Source organism: Columba livia, chromosome 18, assembly GCF_036013475.1.
Source record: "Columba livia isolate bColLiv1 breed racing homer chromosome 18, bColLiv1.pat.W.v2, whole genome shotgun sequence".
Lineage (NCBI taxonomy): Eukaryota > Metazoa > Chordata > Aves > Columbiformes > Columbidae > Columba > Columba livia.
Window position 1 is genome coordinate 245,199 of NC_088619.1, and position 16,887 is coordinate 262,085.

Consider the following 16,887-nt stretch of genomic DNA (forward strand, 5'->3'; position numbering starts at 1 on the left):
CTTCCTAATATCTATGTCCAAGTTGATAGTGTGCTTGAAGCAGGGCTGTGTCTGCACCCTCTTCACTTCTATCTCCTCAGTTCACATCAGATTTTCTGTATAACCCCTCTTATAGGTGAGCTGATATCCTCTCATTTTTGCTGTTAGTTTTCTCCCTTTGAGGGACGGACCTCAGCTGCGATGTGAACAGGCCCATGAAATAACTGTGCAGTTCTTGTTGGTATTTTGTGGAACCCTCACAATCTATTCCATAGGGCCATGCTGTGTAATTAGTTTCATAAATAGTTAAAACTTAACTCTAGTACCAGCTTTTGGCCTGATATTTAGAATAAAATGTTTGTGCAGATGATTAAGAGCCATCCTTTAATTTTCATTTAAAGGACAAGTAACTTGTTATTTATTCATTGGTGTCAGTGGTAACAACTAGAGAATTGTAGCAAAAAGTGAAAGAAATAAATAAATCACATATTTTATTGTATCAGTATTTAAAACAGTATATTAAAAATAATGAAATCATCACTGTTACTGCAGTTAATAGTAGGTTAGTTGTGAAACAAAAGGTTTCTTTTAGATCATCAAAATGAAGCAAAACCACTTGGTGCCTGGCTACTAATTGTTCTGAAGAACGTTTTCCTTCTGCCCAGCCGAGCGGGCGTTTGTTCTGCAGCTCGTCCTCTGACAGAGGCGTTTTTCAGTTTTCCAACGGAATGCGTATTTCCTCCAGAACTGGAATTGTTTGTGCAGTAGCTTTTCCTGCAAGAAGCATGAAGCTGATGACTTGTTTGGCTTTGGCTGCTGGAAGAAGTGAAATGTGGCTTTTCTTCCTAAGCCCTTATTTAAAAATAGAAAACTCACAGTTCGTTTGAAGCAGAAACATGCTGGTCTACATAGAGATAGTGTTGGGCTTATGGAATTTTAGGGTTTTCTTTTGGGTTGGCATGAAGCTCATGCTGGTAACATTGGTTTTTCAACTGCTGAGCTATAGTTTAATTGCAAACCATTGCAAACCATGATTCTTTCAAGGTAAGAGCTTTGTTTTCTCTCTAGAACGAAGTGTTTGACTGCTATAGTAAAATAAAAAAAAAAAAGTTGCAGCACATCCTTAATTTAGTCATTTAGATAATGTAATTAGGATCTATACTGGAGTTGGTTTTGCATCTTCACAGTGAACAGCGAGGCCTTATTTTGGCAATAATGTTAGACTGAAAAATGATCCCAGCTATTAGTAAGCAAAAAGTCAAACTGCTAAATTTTTAAGAAAATGCCACTTTCTCTTTCAAAAGAAGAGTAACTTTTTTGGTACTTTGAACTGTTCTAAGGAGGCACAACTAACTCATAGCAGGCAGGCATCAAGAAGAAGAGGAGAACAGTGTAATATTTTGAAGTTGTTTGGGTTTTTTTGATGCTGGTATATTGAAAACTAAAGCTGCTGCTCTGTCTGATTGTGTGCGACGTGGCTGCTCTGCAGGTGGATTACAAGGCAGATGAGTGGCTGATGAAGAACATGGATCCCCTGAATGACAACGTGGCCACCCTCTTGCACCAGTCGTCTGACAAGTTTGTCGCAGAGCTCTGGAAGGATGGTAAGAGGAGATACGCTGAGTACACAAGTTGTTAGTGACTTTTTTTTACCTTGCTGGATGAGGTGGGGTTTTTGTGCCTGTTGCTTCCTCACCCTCCACCTCTATTTTGTCAATATCTACAGCAAATTCTCTATTAGCACCAAAAGTCCAACAAGGAAGCTGGGTTGCACTTACTGGCCCTTGCACATGTACCATTTCTGAGTTGCTGCTTCTCATGTTCATTATTTGAACTGATAGTCACTACTTGTTACCCTCTGTTAAATTTCATCTGTAGAATCTTGTCCCAGACTCTTAGTTTGACTTGCTGCAGTGAAGACTGTAGCGGTACTTGGTGTTAATAAAATGTCTAAGGCGAGCACAGGCTTCATGTGCAGTGGTGGGTGAGATCCTGGAAACCTCCATCTCCTAAAATAAAGCTCATTAGCAGCCATATTAGTGCTTAGATATTGCAAATTAAATTCAAACGCAGTCTTTTCCTATTTTAACTGTACACTTCTGTTTAGCTGGTTTACCTGCACATCAGCTTAATGTATTTCTTAGCACTTTTACCAAAATATTCCAAGAAGCAGAAATAGACAAATCAGTACTTAGCAGGGACTTCTTTAATATGGTTTTTAACATCAGAGTATATTAATTAGAGTACATTTACATGCCATAGTCTGTAATTCCTGTAGTCTCTTATTCCAGCTTGTAGTATAGACAATGCTGTAGGTTAATACTGAGTTTCCCTCTTATTCTCAGGAGTACTTGCTTCAGCTACAGAGAACAGTTTTAATGAACATATAAAGAACTTTTTGGTTGGGGATCTTCTTTCCTTTTGAGTACACACACAGAAACACAAGTGTTCTAGTCCAAATATTAAAACTATTCAAATATTCAAAACCTGCTTCCACAGCTGATTGAAACATGCATGGGATATGTTGTGGCCTAGTTGCTTTTGTAGCACACTTAAGTCTGTTTGCAATTGATAAACCTGTTCTGTGTACTAACTGAGTGTCTTATGTATCTGCTCTTCTTTCTGTTTTTGCTGTTTCTCTGCCTTAGAGATTCAGAATATTCAGAGAGCCTGTTTCTATGACAATATTACTGGTCTTCATGATCCACCAGGTGAATGGATATAAAAACAATAGGCCGACTCAAGGCAGGGCTGTTGTATCTCCAGGAAAACCCATTTTTGCTCGTAGGCTTGCACGAACCTTTCATTTCATGCTAAACCTAGGTATCCCTCCCCAAGGCAAACAGTCTCCGAGTGCATACCTATTCAGCTGCTGCTGCATACATATAGCATCTATATTTATGCATTGCATTGAAGCATTGCAGAGAACAAGGTTTGTTGCTTCCTAGTTCCATGTTGAGATGCAGAATTGCTTCTGAAGTGATAATTCTGGTAGCTCCAAGCATTTGAGAGAATGCGTCAGCTTTGTGACACTATCAAGCTTCTTTCTGCAGTCCAACATTGACAAAACTCTGGAATGCTTTAGAACGTGGACTTGTTTTTTGAGAGGAGAGCTGGAGCATGTATTGGAGTATCACAATGAGTACTGCACTTGTAGTGGGGGTAGTAAGTGAAATCCACTTATTCTAGACTTGTTGGAATTGTTCTTTTATTTTAAAACCTCTTAATTTTAATATTTCCCTTTGTAGAAGCTGCACACATTTTTTGAATCCATTTATTTGGAATGTCTTTTTGAAGACGCTTTAGAGATTTTGTCCAACCTCGTCCTTCCTGGATTCCTCTCTCCAAGTTTAGAAATATACGCACGTGAACGTTGCGCCTTCAGACTTTCTGATCTTTCCTGGGGTTTGTCTCCTACCACGCGTGACGTTGTACATCCCGGACCTGAGGAAACTGCTGGTGTTCCCTAAAGTAATTAGTAGAGGGCTTGAGTTCTTTAGCCAAGGGGTGATTGTCCAGTCACGCTGTTCAACGACTGCTCTTAACCTATAGGCAAAGCTTACTTTAATAATCCTCTTTGAAATATAAATAACCATCCTATGGACAGAGGGGAGCAAAACAAAAGATGCCTAATTATCACATGTATTTACAAAACTTTTAAACATACCTGGCCGAACCAAAGCTGAATGGTGTCCAGTTGTCAGTGGTGTCTGGTGGGTACATGTTTCTAGTCCTTCCAAGCTGTTGTGTTCATTCTCTGTAAGACTGATGCCCAGGAATCTCTGTCCCGTATCTGGTTTAGAACTGAATTCTGCTTCAAAGTAAATATTTAGGATATGACCTTATGAACAATTTACCACCTACTTATTTTTCTAACTTTAATAAGCCCCTTAGATTCTTGTTTTTAAAACTGTGGGGAGGATCTGGGCTCTGCTCTGCACTACATGCAAGACTTAAAAGTGATTATTCAAACTTGTTGCCCTCTATTTTTCTGCTTATGGTTTTCCTTTATTCCTTTATAGACCTTTGAAAACCAGTTGAGTATCAGTATGAAATAATATATTGTCACTTATTTCTCATATACCAAACTAATTCTGGTAGCAAAGCATTGCTCTCTGCTTTGGTTTGAGTGAATTTGAAGGTAACTTCACAAAATTTAAATTCCAGCCTATGTATAGTTACTTGTTGCTGGCTGGCCAGCTTGGATTTCACAGACAACCTATATATGTTGTGCGTTTGCTCAGTACTAAGTAGTGCCAACTATCATTATTAAGCTGTTAAGCCACCTGTGAGCTGTTTAAATAATTGTTGACGTGCACATGGAATCACGTTCATGTTTTTGGCCTAAAGGTTTTAGTTATGGCAGTCAGATTTCTCAATTGTGCTTCTGAAGAAGAAACCAAAAAAAAATCAACGAAATTCTCTATTCTGATGCTTTGTGGCAGCTTTGAAGTGCTTTTGTGTGCAGTTTTCCTATTTTGAAAATGGTCTTTTGCAGTTGTATATATAAAACTTGGAAGAATTCTTCAACATAGCAGACTAGCAGAGGTCTGGTAGATGCTTTTTTCTCTCTTGTCACTGAAATAAGATTATTTTCAACTCTTCTGTAAATAGTTGTGCTTTAAAGCCACTTCTGAATATTCAGTGAAACTCAGATTTAATCTATGTAATTACTGTGACTTTTCATTTTAAGCAAATATGCACAGATGTCTAGTTCCAAATATTCAACCCAGAAATATTCTTGCACTGTAAGAATTCAAATAATTGCCAGTTTCCAGGCAACTTTCTGTCTCCTAGAAGTTGACTTACAATAAAGAAAATGGCTTTACTGGTCATGTAGAACTGCAAGTAAAGAGCTGGATATTTGACTTTGTACCTACCAAAGCTACACTGTTCTGCTGTCTACGTTTGTGGCTCCTGGTCCCACTGCTTCTGCCCAGTGTCCCTGGTCCCTGCTGGCTGCCCTCCCTCGGTGGCATCCTCCCTCATTTCTTCCACAAAGCTTCTGCTGCTGCACTTACTGCTCCTCTTTCTGCCTGTCTTTACACCTGATAAATATTAAAAGTCCACTTAATTATTTTCCTCTTCTCCTTCCCAGTGGATCGTATTGTGGGTCTGGATCAGGTCACTGGAATAACGGAGACGGCTTTTGGCTCCGCATACAAGACCAAGAAGGGCATGTTTCGTACAGTTGGTCAACTCTACAAAGAATCTCTCACCAAGCTGATGGCAACACTTCGAAACACTAATCCCAACTTCGTTCGCTGCATCATTCCAAATCATGAAAAGAGGGTATGTCCTACAGACCACTCCTCTCATTCTTTCTCTTTATTAGAGTTTTTATGTGTATTTTAAGTTAGACGTGCTGTCTGTCTACCTTTTGAAATCAGAAGCCAAATTTCACAAAGTTTTCACACTGATTAAACATCTTCACAGTATTCCCTTACATCACCTTGTTTAGACAGTTCATAGAATCACAGAGTGTCCTGAGCTGGAAGGGACCCCCAAGGATCATGGAGTCCAGCTCCTGTCCCTGCACAGGACACCCCACAGGTCACCCCGTGTGTCTGAGGACGTTGTCCAGTCTCTCCTTGAACACTGTCAGGTTGGGGCCGTGACACCTCCCTGGGGAGCCTGTTCAGTGTCCAGCACCTCTGGGTGAAGAACCTTTTCCTCGTGTCCCACTGACCCTCCCTGGCACATCTTCTGCCGTTCCCTGGGCTCTGTCACTGTCACAGAGAAGAGAATCATGAAATGTCCAACTAGACAGTTGACTTTGTAGAGGGTCACCTGAAGAACAACATTTTTTCATGAATACAAATTCAAATACTAAAAATCATATTTGTTTTTTTTTTTTCCAGGCTGGAAAATTGGATCCACATCTGGTTCTAGATCAGCTTCGTTGCAATGGTGTTTTGGAAGGAATAAGGATTTGTCGGCAAGGATTTCCAAACAGGATAGTGTTCCAGGAATTTAGGCAGAGGTAACAGCAGGAGCAGTATCTTGAGTTTTTATGAAATAAAATTTCTTGTTAAATAATTGTAGATGCTCCCCCACCACCCAACTCAGCCCACCTGGAAGAAAGTCCAAAACAATTTGTAAGGTCTTCAAGTGGCTTGAACTTGAAGCAGTTAAATGCTGCAGGTTTATTCTAAAAACAGTAGTGAAGGGGAAAACAATTTAAAATGGACCTGTGGAAAAACCTTCTGGAGAAATTCTTTAGCCGTGCGCTTGGTTTTATGATGATGTAGCTTATTGTTGATTGTGAAAGTGTTATTTCTTTGACTTAAAGGTATGAGATCCTTACTCCTAATGCAATTCCAAAGGGTTTTATGGATGGCAAGCAAGCTTGTGAGCGCATGGTAAGTGTTTATACCTATATATTGCTAAAGTATTGTAAAGCTGAAACAAAAGTTGTCCTTTCTTTGATGTAAAAACAATGTACTTGCCTGTCCATTTAGATCCGAGCATTAGAGCTGGACCCCAACTTATACAGAATTGGACAGAGCAAAATCTTTTTCCGTGCTGGTGTCTTGGCACACTTAGAAGAAGAGCGAGATCTGAAGATCACAGACATTATCATCTTCTTCCAGGCAGTATGCAGAGGATACCTGGCTAGAAAGTACGTATGGTCTTCTGGTTTGATTTTTCCCTTGTTCATCTTAAGTCTCTTTGATACGGGGCTATGCATTAAAACTTCCGTTTTCTTAAGAAAGCGTCTTGCCTGATAAACCGTAGTTGTATCCAGGGTAAACAGGTGATTTTTTTACCCAATAATAAGAATTTGTGTCTCCATTCCTTAGCGATATCTCCATTCTTAATCCTTGTGCCTTGTTTATGATACAGCTAGTGGCTGCAAAAAAAACGAATCTCTTTCTGCTCCACTGAGTTCTTAGGGATGCTCTGGAAAGCTGCTATTTTTTTATTTTTTTTTTTAAATTAAAGGACATTTCAGTGTCTAATCCAGCCTGATTTTATCTTTTTCACAAAAACATCTGTTAAACATAAGAACAAATAGCATTTGTAATTATTGTTTTGAAAAGGGTGAATCCAGCTCTTGTTCTGCCTCTTCATATAAGGAATGAGTTCTCATAAATCAGTGCAGTTGCTGAAACTTCAAAATAAGCCTATTTATGGTGTGCATGTTGTAGTGCTGGGTAACCTAAAAATTAAAAACACGGACAGATGCTCAGCTGTATTTAACATGAAATGTTTTGCTCTCTTTTCAGGGCCTTTGCAAAGAAACAGCAGCAACTGAGCGCCCTGAAAATCCTGCAGAGGAATTGTGCTGCATATTTAAAGCTCAGGCACTGGCAGTGGTGGAGAGTCTTTACAAAGGTTCGTTACATTCTGTCGCTTTGACTCTTGTAAATAGGTTGATGCATGTTCTCAGTTGTTTACTTCAAAACTTTGCAGGTGAAGCCTCTTCTTCAGGTCACTCGTCAAGAAGAAGAACTTCAAGCCAAGGACGAGGAGCTAATGAAGGTGAAAGAAAAACAGACAAAAGTGGAGGCAGAACTTGAGGAAATGGAAAGGAAACATCAACAGGTTTGTGCCCAAGATTGGGTTTTGATATATAGACTGTATATTGTGCTGTATTCTGTGTGAGGGAGCCATGCTGGGGAGATACTTGTGAGCAAAAGCTTGGTGAAGCAGTAGAGCCAGTTCCTTTCATGCTCTGCTGAAATCTGGATAGGAAGATGAGCTATTCTTCCAAGAATGCAGAAACATCATGTTAATGAAACTTTTTTTTTGGCCTTTCCCAGTTTATAGGAGAGTTTCAGTAGCAGTGTGACTTTGCTTTTCAGATGTTTTTTCAGGGTCAAATACCTCTGTGGTGTAAGTGTGCTGATTAAGACATAGGGAAGCAATTAGGACAGTTATTAGACAAAACTGAAAATGAATTTGTGCTGATAAGTAACATTGATATCAGTTTAAAGAACAGCTGAAACAGCATCAGTAAAGATAGATGTGTATTTATCACTCTGGTAACGTTGAAACATGATAGAACTGGGGTGGATATCTGAAATGGCAATAGCATAGTTCCTACAGATGAAGGGGCTGGAGGCAGGGCCTGAGGAGGACACTGGCTTTGTCTTGGTTGGGGAAGAAGGAAACTGAGGGGAGAAATCATGGCTCTGCAGCTTCCCAGGGATGGGAAGGGGAGAGGGAGGTGCTGAGCTCTTTTCCCTGGGATCCCATGACAGGACACATGGAAATGGCTCAAAGCTGGGGCGGTTCAGACTGGATATTAGGAAGCATTTTGTTATGAAGAGGGTGAGAAAACACTGGAACAGACTTCCTAGAGAGGTAGTTGATGCCCCATGTTTGTCAGTGTTTAAAAGACGTTTGGACAATGCCCTTAAATCATGGAATCATTTTGGTTGGAAGAAGCCTTCAAGATCATTGAGTCCGACCATTAACCCATCCCTGGCACTGCCCCATGTCCTCAGAACCTCATGTCCGTCTGTCCAACCCTCCAGGGATGGTGACTCCAGCACTGCCCTGGGCAGCCTGTTCCAACACCCCACAGCCCTTTGGGGAAGAAATTGTTCCTAAATCCAACCTCAGCCTCCCCTGGCGCAACTTGAGGCCGTTTCCTCTGCTCCTGGCGCTTGTTCCTGGGGAGCAGAGCCCGACCCCCCTGGCTCCAAGCTCCTTTCAGGCAGTTCAGAGATCAGAAGGTCTCCCCTCAGCTCCTGTTCTCCAGCTGAACCCCCCAGGTCCCTCAGCCGCTCCATCACACTTGTGCTCCAGCCCCTCACCAGCTCCGTTCCCTTCTCTCCACTCGCTCCAGCACCTCAAGTAACTTTGCACCTGTTGTATGTATAATGTCTCATGAAAGAGTCCGAAATTCATTTTTACTACTTTACTACCTTTTGTGTATATTTGCAGCTTCTAGAAGAGAAGAACATTCTTGCCGAGCAACTCCAGGCTGAGACGGAGCTCTTTGCAGAAGCTGAGGAGATGAGGGCACGCCTGGCTGCCAAAAAGCAAGAGCTGGAAGAAATTCTTCATGATTTGGAATCCAGGGTTGAAGAGGAAGAGGAAAGAAACCAAATATTGCAGAATGAGAAAAAGAAAATGCAGGGCCATATTCAGGTACACCTCTTGGTAACTAGAAATGGAAAAGCATGTGGGCAGGACCGTTAGGGATGGGAAACCCCCCTCAGCATCTCAGTGGTGCGGAGGGATTCAGCTCCTTAGCACCATGTGTGGAATAAAATAATTTTGTTTTTTTTTTCTCTCGTGTTGGGGGTGTTTTAGCTTGTTCTGGTCACCAGGCGTGGGAGGATGAGGAAAGAACAAGAAAAGCCCAAATGCCCTGTTGGTAGCTATAGCGTATGTGGATCGTGTCCCAGGCAGTGAGCACTTGTGAGAGGGGAGGAACTGGGAACGGCTGCGTGGAGCTCACCTGTTCCGTTCTAGAGACAAAGACTGATGGGATGATGTCACCTATGAGAGAAATGTTCCTTTTTGAGTGAAATCCAGTTAATAACATTAAATAATATTCCTTCCTTGGCATTTATGAAACTAAGACAACTTTACCTCCTCAAAGTTACTTGGGCTTTTTTGTGTGTGTGAAAATCAGATTGTTTAGATGCTTCTTGTTGGATACCCAGGGACCTTGAAAAAGGGAATACCTAAGAACTTATCTGGGTTTTTCTTTAAATATTGAAGGTACTTGAAGGGGAAATAAACCCCACATTACACAGCCCTTGATGCCTTTTAATAAGTGTCCATTAATGTGTGGCTGAGAATTTTATTTGAAACCATGAATTAATAGAAGCACAATACGTGATTACTTTATCTGAATCATTTCAGCTGTAATATTGAGATCTAGAGTCACACTGAAATCAGGAGACCTGTCTCCTGTGGCATCTCTTGCCAGACACCTGCACTTTGACGCCATTCAGATGCAGTATTTCACAAACCATTTGACGTAAGACCTGATCTGGTTTGGTTGTCATTAAGCAGATTTTTTCTTTTATGTTCAGAATTATGAAGGTGAAAGGCCTTGATGACGCGTGTTTCCTACACAGCATATTGAAGCTAAAGCTGAAATAAAGTACAAAAATCTCCACGTGTGTCACATGGCCCTTAATTTCATTACCAGATCATTGATACTATAAATGCATCCAACAAAGTGAGTGCATTATTAGTGCCAGGGCAGGTGGCTTTTCAAAATAATACTTTTTTGTTTACCGGGTTGAAAAAAAATCCACGTGGGTAACCTGGAAAATGCACAGATGCAATTTCTTTTCTTCGCAGGACCTAGAGGAACAGCTTGATGAGGAGGAGGGAGCTCGACAGAAGTTGCAGCTTGAAAAAGTGACAGCTGAAGCTAAGATCAAAAAGATGGAGGAAGAGATCCTACTGTTGGAGGACCAAAATTCCAAATTTTTGAAGGTGAGACCGCTGTGCGTGGTAAGGGAGGTGTTTGCTGGTTTGCGTTCTTGCCGGTTCCATGAGTTTTTGAAGTCTAAGAGCTGGAAACAGTGGTTTATCATAGCTGCCGTTGTTCTTTGCAAAGTATACAGGTGTTACTTGGCTTAGATGTGTGGCCTGGATTTCCAAAAGCAAATTCTGTCCTAAAACCAGGACTCCCATGTGTTAAATTCCAAGTCTCACTTTCTTGGAAAATAAATATTAATGTTTCTATGCTATTCCAACTGATACCTAATATTGACAGGTCAGTCACTTAAAATCTGCATTAATATGCTGTATGAGACCTCTGTACAAATTTTGTATATTCAGTTATTTGTGCTGCTTAGAGACTCTTCAAACTGTATTTTTCATAACTAGGAAAAGAAGCTGATGGAGGATCGAATTGCTGAATGTACTTCTCAGCTGGCTGAAGAAGAAGAAAAAGCCAAAAATTTGGCCAAACTCAAGAACAAGCAGGAAATGATGATCACTGATCTGGAAGGTTTGTTCTTACTACATCTGCCTGTTAACAGCTTGGACATCATGCTAGAGTGGGATGTAGATACCTTAACAGCCATTATTTTTATCTGAACTTTGAAAGAAATTTGTGTCTCTTTCAAGACTTGTTGCATTTGGCTGCTCACTCCTACGTTTAACTTGTTAGTTTTTCATTTTTGAGAATCCGTTTCATTGATAGAGGCACTCAGAAATTCATGTTGTTGCGTGAATCTCCCAGTACCAGGCCAAAACTTCAGTCTCCTGGGAAGTTCCTACACTTTTCTATAATAACACATTAGAACAAAGTATTTCTGGAGGAATGTTAATAGGCATTCATTAAGCTTCTAATTTTTTTAAAATAAGCAAATCTGTATTGTTTTGCTTTTCTTCGTATTTTGTTTATCTAAAACAATTCAATTTCTTTGGCCATTTATTTCTGATTGTTTTGCCTGTGTTGTCACAGGCTAATGTAGCGCTATATGTAACATTCCTTGATTTTTATGTTGTGGGGTTTTTTTCATTACTTATGACCATAAATAGCTATTGTGGAACACTAATCAACTGCCAAGTCAAAGTTGCAAAATATAAGGCAAAGTTTCTCTCTGTGTCCTAATTTGGAAATAGTTTTTTCTCTTACTCTATTATGGCTTCTCTTGCTGCATATTTTAAAACTGATGTGCTTATGGAAAAATACCAAAATTTTATCTTATCTGTATAGAAAGGTATGGACCTAATAGGGGTAGTAGATACTTGATGTACCTTTTATTTAAAAATCATATTCAGAGCCCTTAAGATGGGCATAAGTAAGATTTACTCACTGGAAAATAATGCTTGAGTAGTTGTGTGCTTAAATCAGGACTGGCATTTCTGAAGGTACCTGACAGATGGGTTCGGTTATGGTGCCATTCCAAGACTGATGACCTTAGAAATGGAAATTAAAGCTTAAATATAATGCATGCCATTTCTTGGCTAGTAAAGCACAGTAAAATGATATTTACTCTTGGAGATGATTCAAGAAGCCCTTAAGGTCTGGCTGCTATGGTCTTGGCACTGCCAGGGGCTGACAGTAAAAAACAAACACACACAAAGACAAACCAAACAACCAAACAAAAAACCAAACCAAAAAAACTAATTCAGTTTACTATGAACTTTCTCAATTGTAAAATTGTGTCTTATGACACTGTTCTAACTGTCACTGACCAGAATTACAACATAAAAACAGAGGGAAAAGTGCCTTTTTTAAATTTTTTTTTAAATGAGGAACTGTTTAGAGAAAAACAGTGTTACTGTAGATTGTTTGGAAAACTGCAAACAGCGCAGAGTGGCTCTAAGAGATGGTTCTTGAACGTGATGTCCAGAAGCTGCCTTAGGAAGCGTGTGAGAGAAGTCTGTGCACTGAGGATCCACCAGGTATTGAACAAGTGTATGCAAATGTATTTAGAATTGGGCGAAAGCTTTGCTAAGCACCTGTGTTGTGGCAAAATTTTCAGGTGACTTAACTGTATGGCCTACCTGCTAAAAGCAAGCAATGCAACCGGTCACTATGGGAGTCAGATAACAGGCAGATCAAGTAAATGCATTTATTACCATGGCACTGATAACTGGGCGGTTTTCACAAAGAAATACCTTAGTGCAGGAGTATCTTGGGTACACAAAATCCTGGAAGTTTCAGGGTTGCAAAGTCTTGCTGAATACCAATGGGATGCAAGTTAGTGGCGCAGTTACTTGCAAAAACAGTTTATCCGAGGTTTTTTTAACCTATACTGCTTTCCAGTAGACCTTTTGGAGTCTAGTCTGGCCCTTCCAACACCATGCAAAGCATCATTTTTCCAGTCCATAGTTGATCATTTTTTAATCCTGATGTATGTGCTTATCTGGCCTAGCAGCTCAAACTGCTTTTCCATTAGATCCCACTCCTTATTTTCTGTTACGTTTTTTGTTATGTTTCTCTTCCCTTATTTGAAGCTTTTATTCCTCCAGTCATAATTTTTTTTTCATGACTTTCCATGTAAATCATACAGTTCTACTTTGCTATTTCACCTTTCCTGGTCAGTCTTCCAACTGCAGATAGGAGAAAGAATCGACACAATATAAATTAAACTTCCCACCCTTCCTGCCACCCCATGGCCCTGCCCCTGAACCTTCTAGAGATGACAAGAGAAAAAATTGCATATAAATACAATGCTTCGCTTCCGTAGAGCGCTTAAAAAAGGAGGAGAAGACCCGTCAAGAATTAGAAAAAGCTAAAAGAAAACTTGATGGTGAAACAACAGACCTACAGGACCAAATAGCTGAGCTGCAAGCCCAGATTGAAGAACTGAAGATCCAGCTGACCAAGAAGGAGGAGGAGCTGCAGGCCGCTCTTGCCAGGTCAGCGCACATCGGGGCTCACAGCTGCGGAACCTGCTTTCCCAAACAGAGTTTCAGTTGACTGCAGACGTATCAGAACTGGGAATGATAAAGCAGAAGCCAGTTCACGTTTGTACTAGAGCACCTCTAGACAGTTGTGCTGTGTGTAGACATGGAAAAGGAAAAGGAATTCAGTGTGTTATCAGCATCCTTGCTCTATGAAACTGCAAGAAAAGAAGTTTTGCCAGGGTATAATAGTGTTTGGCTCTGGAAGCTTTTTTAGTCTCCCAGTGTTCAGCCTCAGGAGGTAAAAAGCATGTAATTCTCAGTGAGTCTTCTTAATCGAGTACTCACAGTGGCTGGATGAGAGATCGGCCATGAGCCAGCCACATGTGCTGGCAGCCCAGAGGCCAGTTGTATCTTGGGCTGCATCACAAGGAGTGTGAGCAGCAGGTGGAGGGAGGGGATCCTGCCCCTGCACCCTGCTCTGGTGAGACCCCCTGCAGTGCTGGTCCAGCTCTGGGTCCTCAGCACAGGACACACATGGACCTGCTGGAGAGGAGCCAGAGAAGCCCCAGAAATGATCCGAGGCTGGAACAGCTCTGCTGAAAGGACAGGCTGAGAGAGTTGGGGGGTTCAGCTGGAGAAGAGAAGCTCCAGGGAGACCTTATTGTGGCCTTTCTGTACTTAAAAGGGGCCAATAAGAAAGATGGGGACAGACATTTTAGCTGGGCCTGTTGTGACGAGACAAGGGGTGATGGTTTCAAACTAAATGAGGAGATTGAGGCTGGACAGGAGGAAGGAATTGTTGCTCCTGAGGGTGGTGAGAGCCTGGCCCAGGTTGGCCAGAGAGGTGGTGGCTGAACCATCCCTGGAGACATCCCAGGCCAGGCTGGACGGGGCTCTGAGCAACCTGAGCTGGTGAAGATGTCCCTGCTCATGGCAGGGGTTGAACTTTGAAGGTCCCTTCCAACCCAAACAATTCTATGATTAAGATTTCTGTGGTGATCTTGCAAGTCATATGTTAGAAAATAAGGACTTTTTGTATTTTTTGAGCTATGATCTATAATTTTTCAGGAAGAGAAAATTGTACAGAATATGCATTTTTGGGACAGTGGTGAGATTGTGGGAGTGGTAGGGGAAAGGGACCTGGGGGTCCTGGGGACAGCAGGGTGACCATGAGCCAGCACTGGGCTCTCGTGGCCAGGAAGCCAATGGTACCTGAGGTGGGTTAGAAGGGGGTGGTCAGTAGGTCAGAGAGGTTCTCCTGCCCCTCTGCTCTGCCCTGGGGAGACCACACCTGGAATATTGTGTCCAGTTGTGGCCCCTCAGTTCCAGCAGGACAGGGAACTGCTGGAGAGAGTCCAGCGCAGCCACCAAGATGCTGAAGGGAGTGGAGCATCTCCCGTGTGAGGAAAGGCTGAGGGAGCTGGGGCTCTGGAGCTGGACAAGAGGAGACTGAGGGGGGACTCATTCATGGGGATCAAGATGGAAAGGGGGAGTGTCAGGAGGATGGAGCCAGGCTCTTCTCGGTGACAACCAGTGACAGGACAAGGGATAATGGGTGCAAACTGGAACACAGGAGGTTCCACTTAAATTTGAGAAGAAACTTCTTCCTGGTGAGGGTGGCAGAGCCTGGCCCAGGCTGCCCAGGGGGGTTGTGGAGTCTCCTTCTGTGCAGACATTCCAACCCGCCTGGACACCTTCCTGTGTAACCTCATCTGGGTGTTCCTGCTCCATGGGGGATTGCACTGGATGAGCTTTCCAGGGCCCTTCAACCCCTGACATTCTGGGATTCTGTGATCTACAAAATTAGGTTACTTGAATATAAACTTGAAAGCATGGTCATTCTGATAGTACCTGGGGCAATGCGCCTGTCAGGATCTTGAGAATAACAGCAGTAGTGGTTTTCTATCTGAAGTTTTAGGTCTGTTTTATTATAGCAGAAAAGTTAAGCTATCGTTTATGTACATAATTTAAATAACGGTAGACTGTTATGAGAATAGATCTGAAGCTCTGAAATATCATTAACTGTAGTGCCTCCGTTTAACAGAGGTGATGAAGAAGCAGTTCAGAAAAACAATGCACTGAAAGTGATAAGAGAGTTGCAGGCTCAAATTGCAGAACTCCAGGAAGATCTGGAATCTGAGAAGGCATCACGCAACAAGGCAGAAAAGCAGAAAAGAGATTTAAGTGAAGAGCTGGAGGCTTTAAAAACCGAACTGGAAGATACCTTGGATACCACTGCAGCTCAGCAAGAGCTGAGGTACGATCACATGGTTGTGTAGGAAGGTACCATTAAAATTCATCTTTGATTTCCAAAAGACTAAAATGTTGATTTTTGATAACTATTGGTGGTTCCTCTAGGACAAAACGAGAGCAGGAGGTGGCCGAGCTGAAGAAAGCAATTGAAGAGGAAACCAAAAACCATGAAGCACAGATCCAGGAAATCAGGCAGCGGCATGCTACTGCCCTGGAAGAGCTCTCTGAACAACTGGAACAGGCCAAAAGGGTGAGAAGAAATCAAATTACAGAAATACACTTTTCTGCTTCAGGGCTTTTTATAAGTAATATAAATGTTGTGGTCCCTTTCACTGACATCTGCAGAGCTAAGTTGCAATTGCTACTCAATCAAATACATCATGCTGGTTTGAATATATCGTAACTATTAGTCTTGGCATCTGGAAAGTATTCATTAGACTTGGAAACAATGCACCTAGAGATAAATAATGCAGTACTTTGGTAGGAATTCTTCAGCAGCCCACATGCTTATTTGGTGAAAAGCAGTTCTCTACATGCATGACCTACAGAATGCTTCCAAAGAAGGTAACTGTAGTGTCAGTGCTCACAAGTAACAAACTGTGAGTGCAGGTTGTGTACAGGTTCTTCCAGCCACTTTTAACTTCGTGCTTGTGCTATGACCTCCAGTGCTTGGTATCTGTTGAGCTTCTTGCCAGTTTGCACAGCTGCATTTTGTTCTCTGGTAACCACTGGCAGCACGGGCAGGAGGAGACGCACCTGGACAGAATTGTTCTTACTACTGTGGCTTCAGTGTCTTGTTCAAAAGTAAAATTATTCTAGCACTGCCAAAAAAACAACAAAAAAGTATCTTTAGTTAGTGAAATTATAGCTTTGGTCGTTCACAAATGTATGCATGGACAATTTATATACCATAGTAATGTTTTTACATAGGGAATACTTCACATGCTTCCTTAGTTTAAAATACTAAGTGAGAAATGTAGTAGTTGAAGCTGGTGGAAGTTATAGGTTATTCACCTGAAGATTTTATGCATGTCTTCTGTTCCTTATTCATTACATATTCTCAATAGGAGCACGACAAGATGGAAAAATACCCTGCAATCTTAAACAAAGGTCCTGTGATAAGGTGTTGTCAGTTCTGATAGAGTAAGAATGGCACTTTAAACATCCCTTATGCCAACTATTAGTTTTTAAAAACCTTTTTGACAAGTGTTGGTGCAGTGGTGAAAAATACTTGGTTATGCACTTCCAGGCTGCTATGTCTACTAAAATCAGGGCAGCTTTAGTTGATATCTTTCCTTTTGTTTCCGTGCTCATCGGTTCATAGGCACATTCCTACCTCCTTGCAGTGCTGCTCCAACAGTCGTTTCACAG

General features: G+C 41.5%; 1 protein-coding gene across 4 annotated transcripts in view; it reads left to right on the forward strand.

The window, feature by feature from the left end:
- The window catches only part of MYH10 (myosin heavy chain 10), a 106,133-nt gene that overhangs the window by 75,585 nt on the left and 13,661 nt on the right, over positions 1–16,887 (forward strand). For 2 of the 4 annotated variants that reach the window (XM_065034328.1, XM_065034329.1), the window contains 14 exons: positions 1,469–1,583; positions 2,628–2,690; positions 5,078–5,271; positions 5,841–5,962; positions 6,272–6,341; positions 6,441–6,601; positions 7,209–7,317; positions 7,396–7,527; positions 8,875–9,081; positions 10,252–10,389; positions 10,786–10,909; positions 13,104–13,275; positions 15,308–15,520; positions 15,622–15,766. In XM_065034328.1, the coding sequence (XP_064890400.1) occupies positions 1,469–1,583; positions 2,628–2,690; positions 5,078–5,271; positions 5,841–5,962; positions 6,272–6,341; positions 6,441–6,601; positions 7,209–7,317; positions 7,396–7,527; positions 8,875–9,081; positions 10,252–10,389; positions 10,786–10,909; positions 13,104–13,275; positions 15,308–15,520; positions 15,622–15,766 (1,965 nt within the window). The remainder of the gene's footprint in view (positions 1–1,468; positions 1,584–2,627; positions 2,691–5,077; positions 5,272–5,840; positions 5,963–6,271; positions 6,342–6,440; positions 6,602–7,208; positions 7,318–7,395; positions 7,528–8,874; positions 9,082–10,251; positions 10,390–10,785; positions 10,910–13,103; positions 13,276–15,307; positions 15,521–15,621; positions 15,767–16,887) is intronic. The other 2 variants (XM_065034330.1, XM_065034331.1) reach the window with 1 other exon arrangement.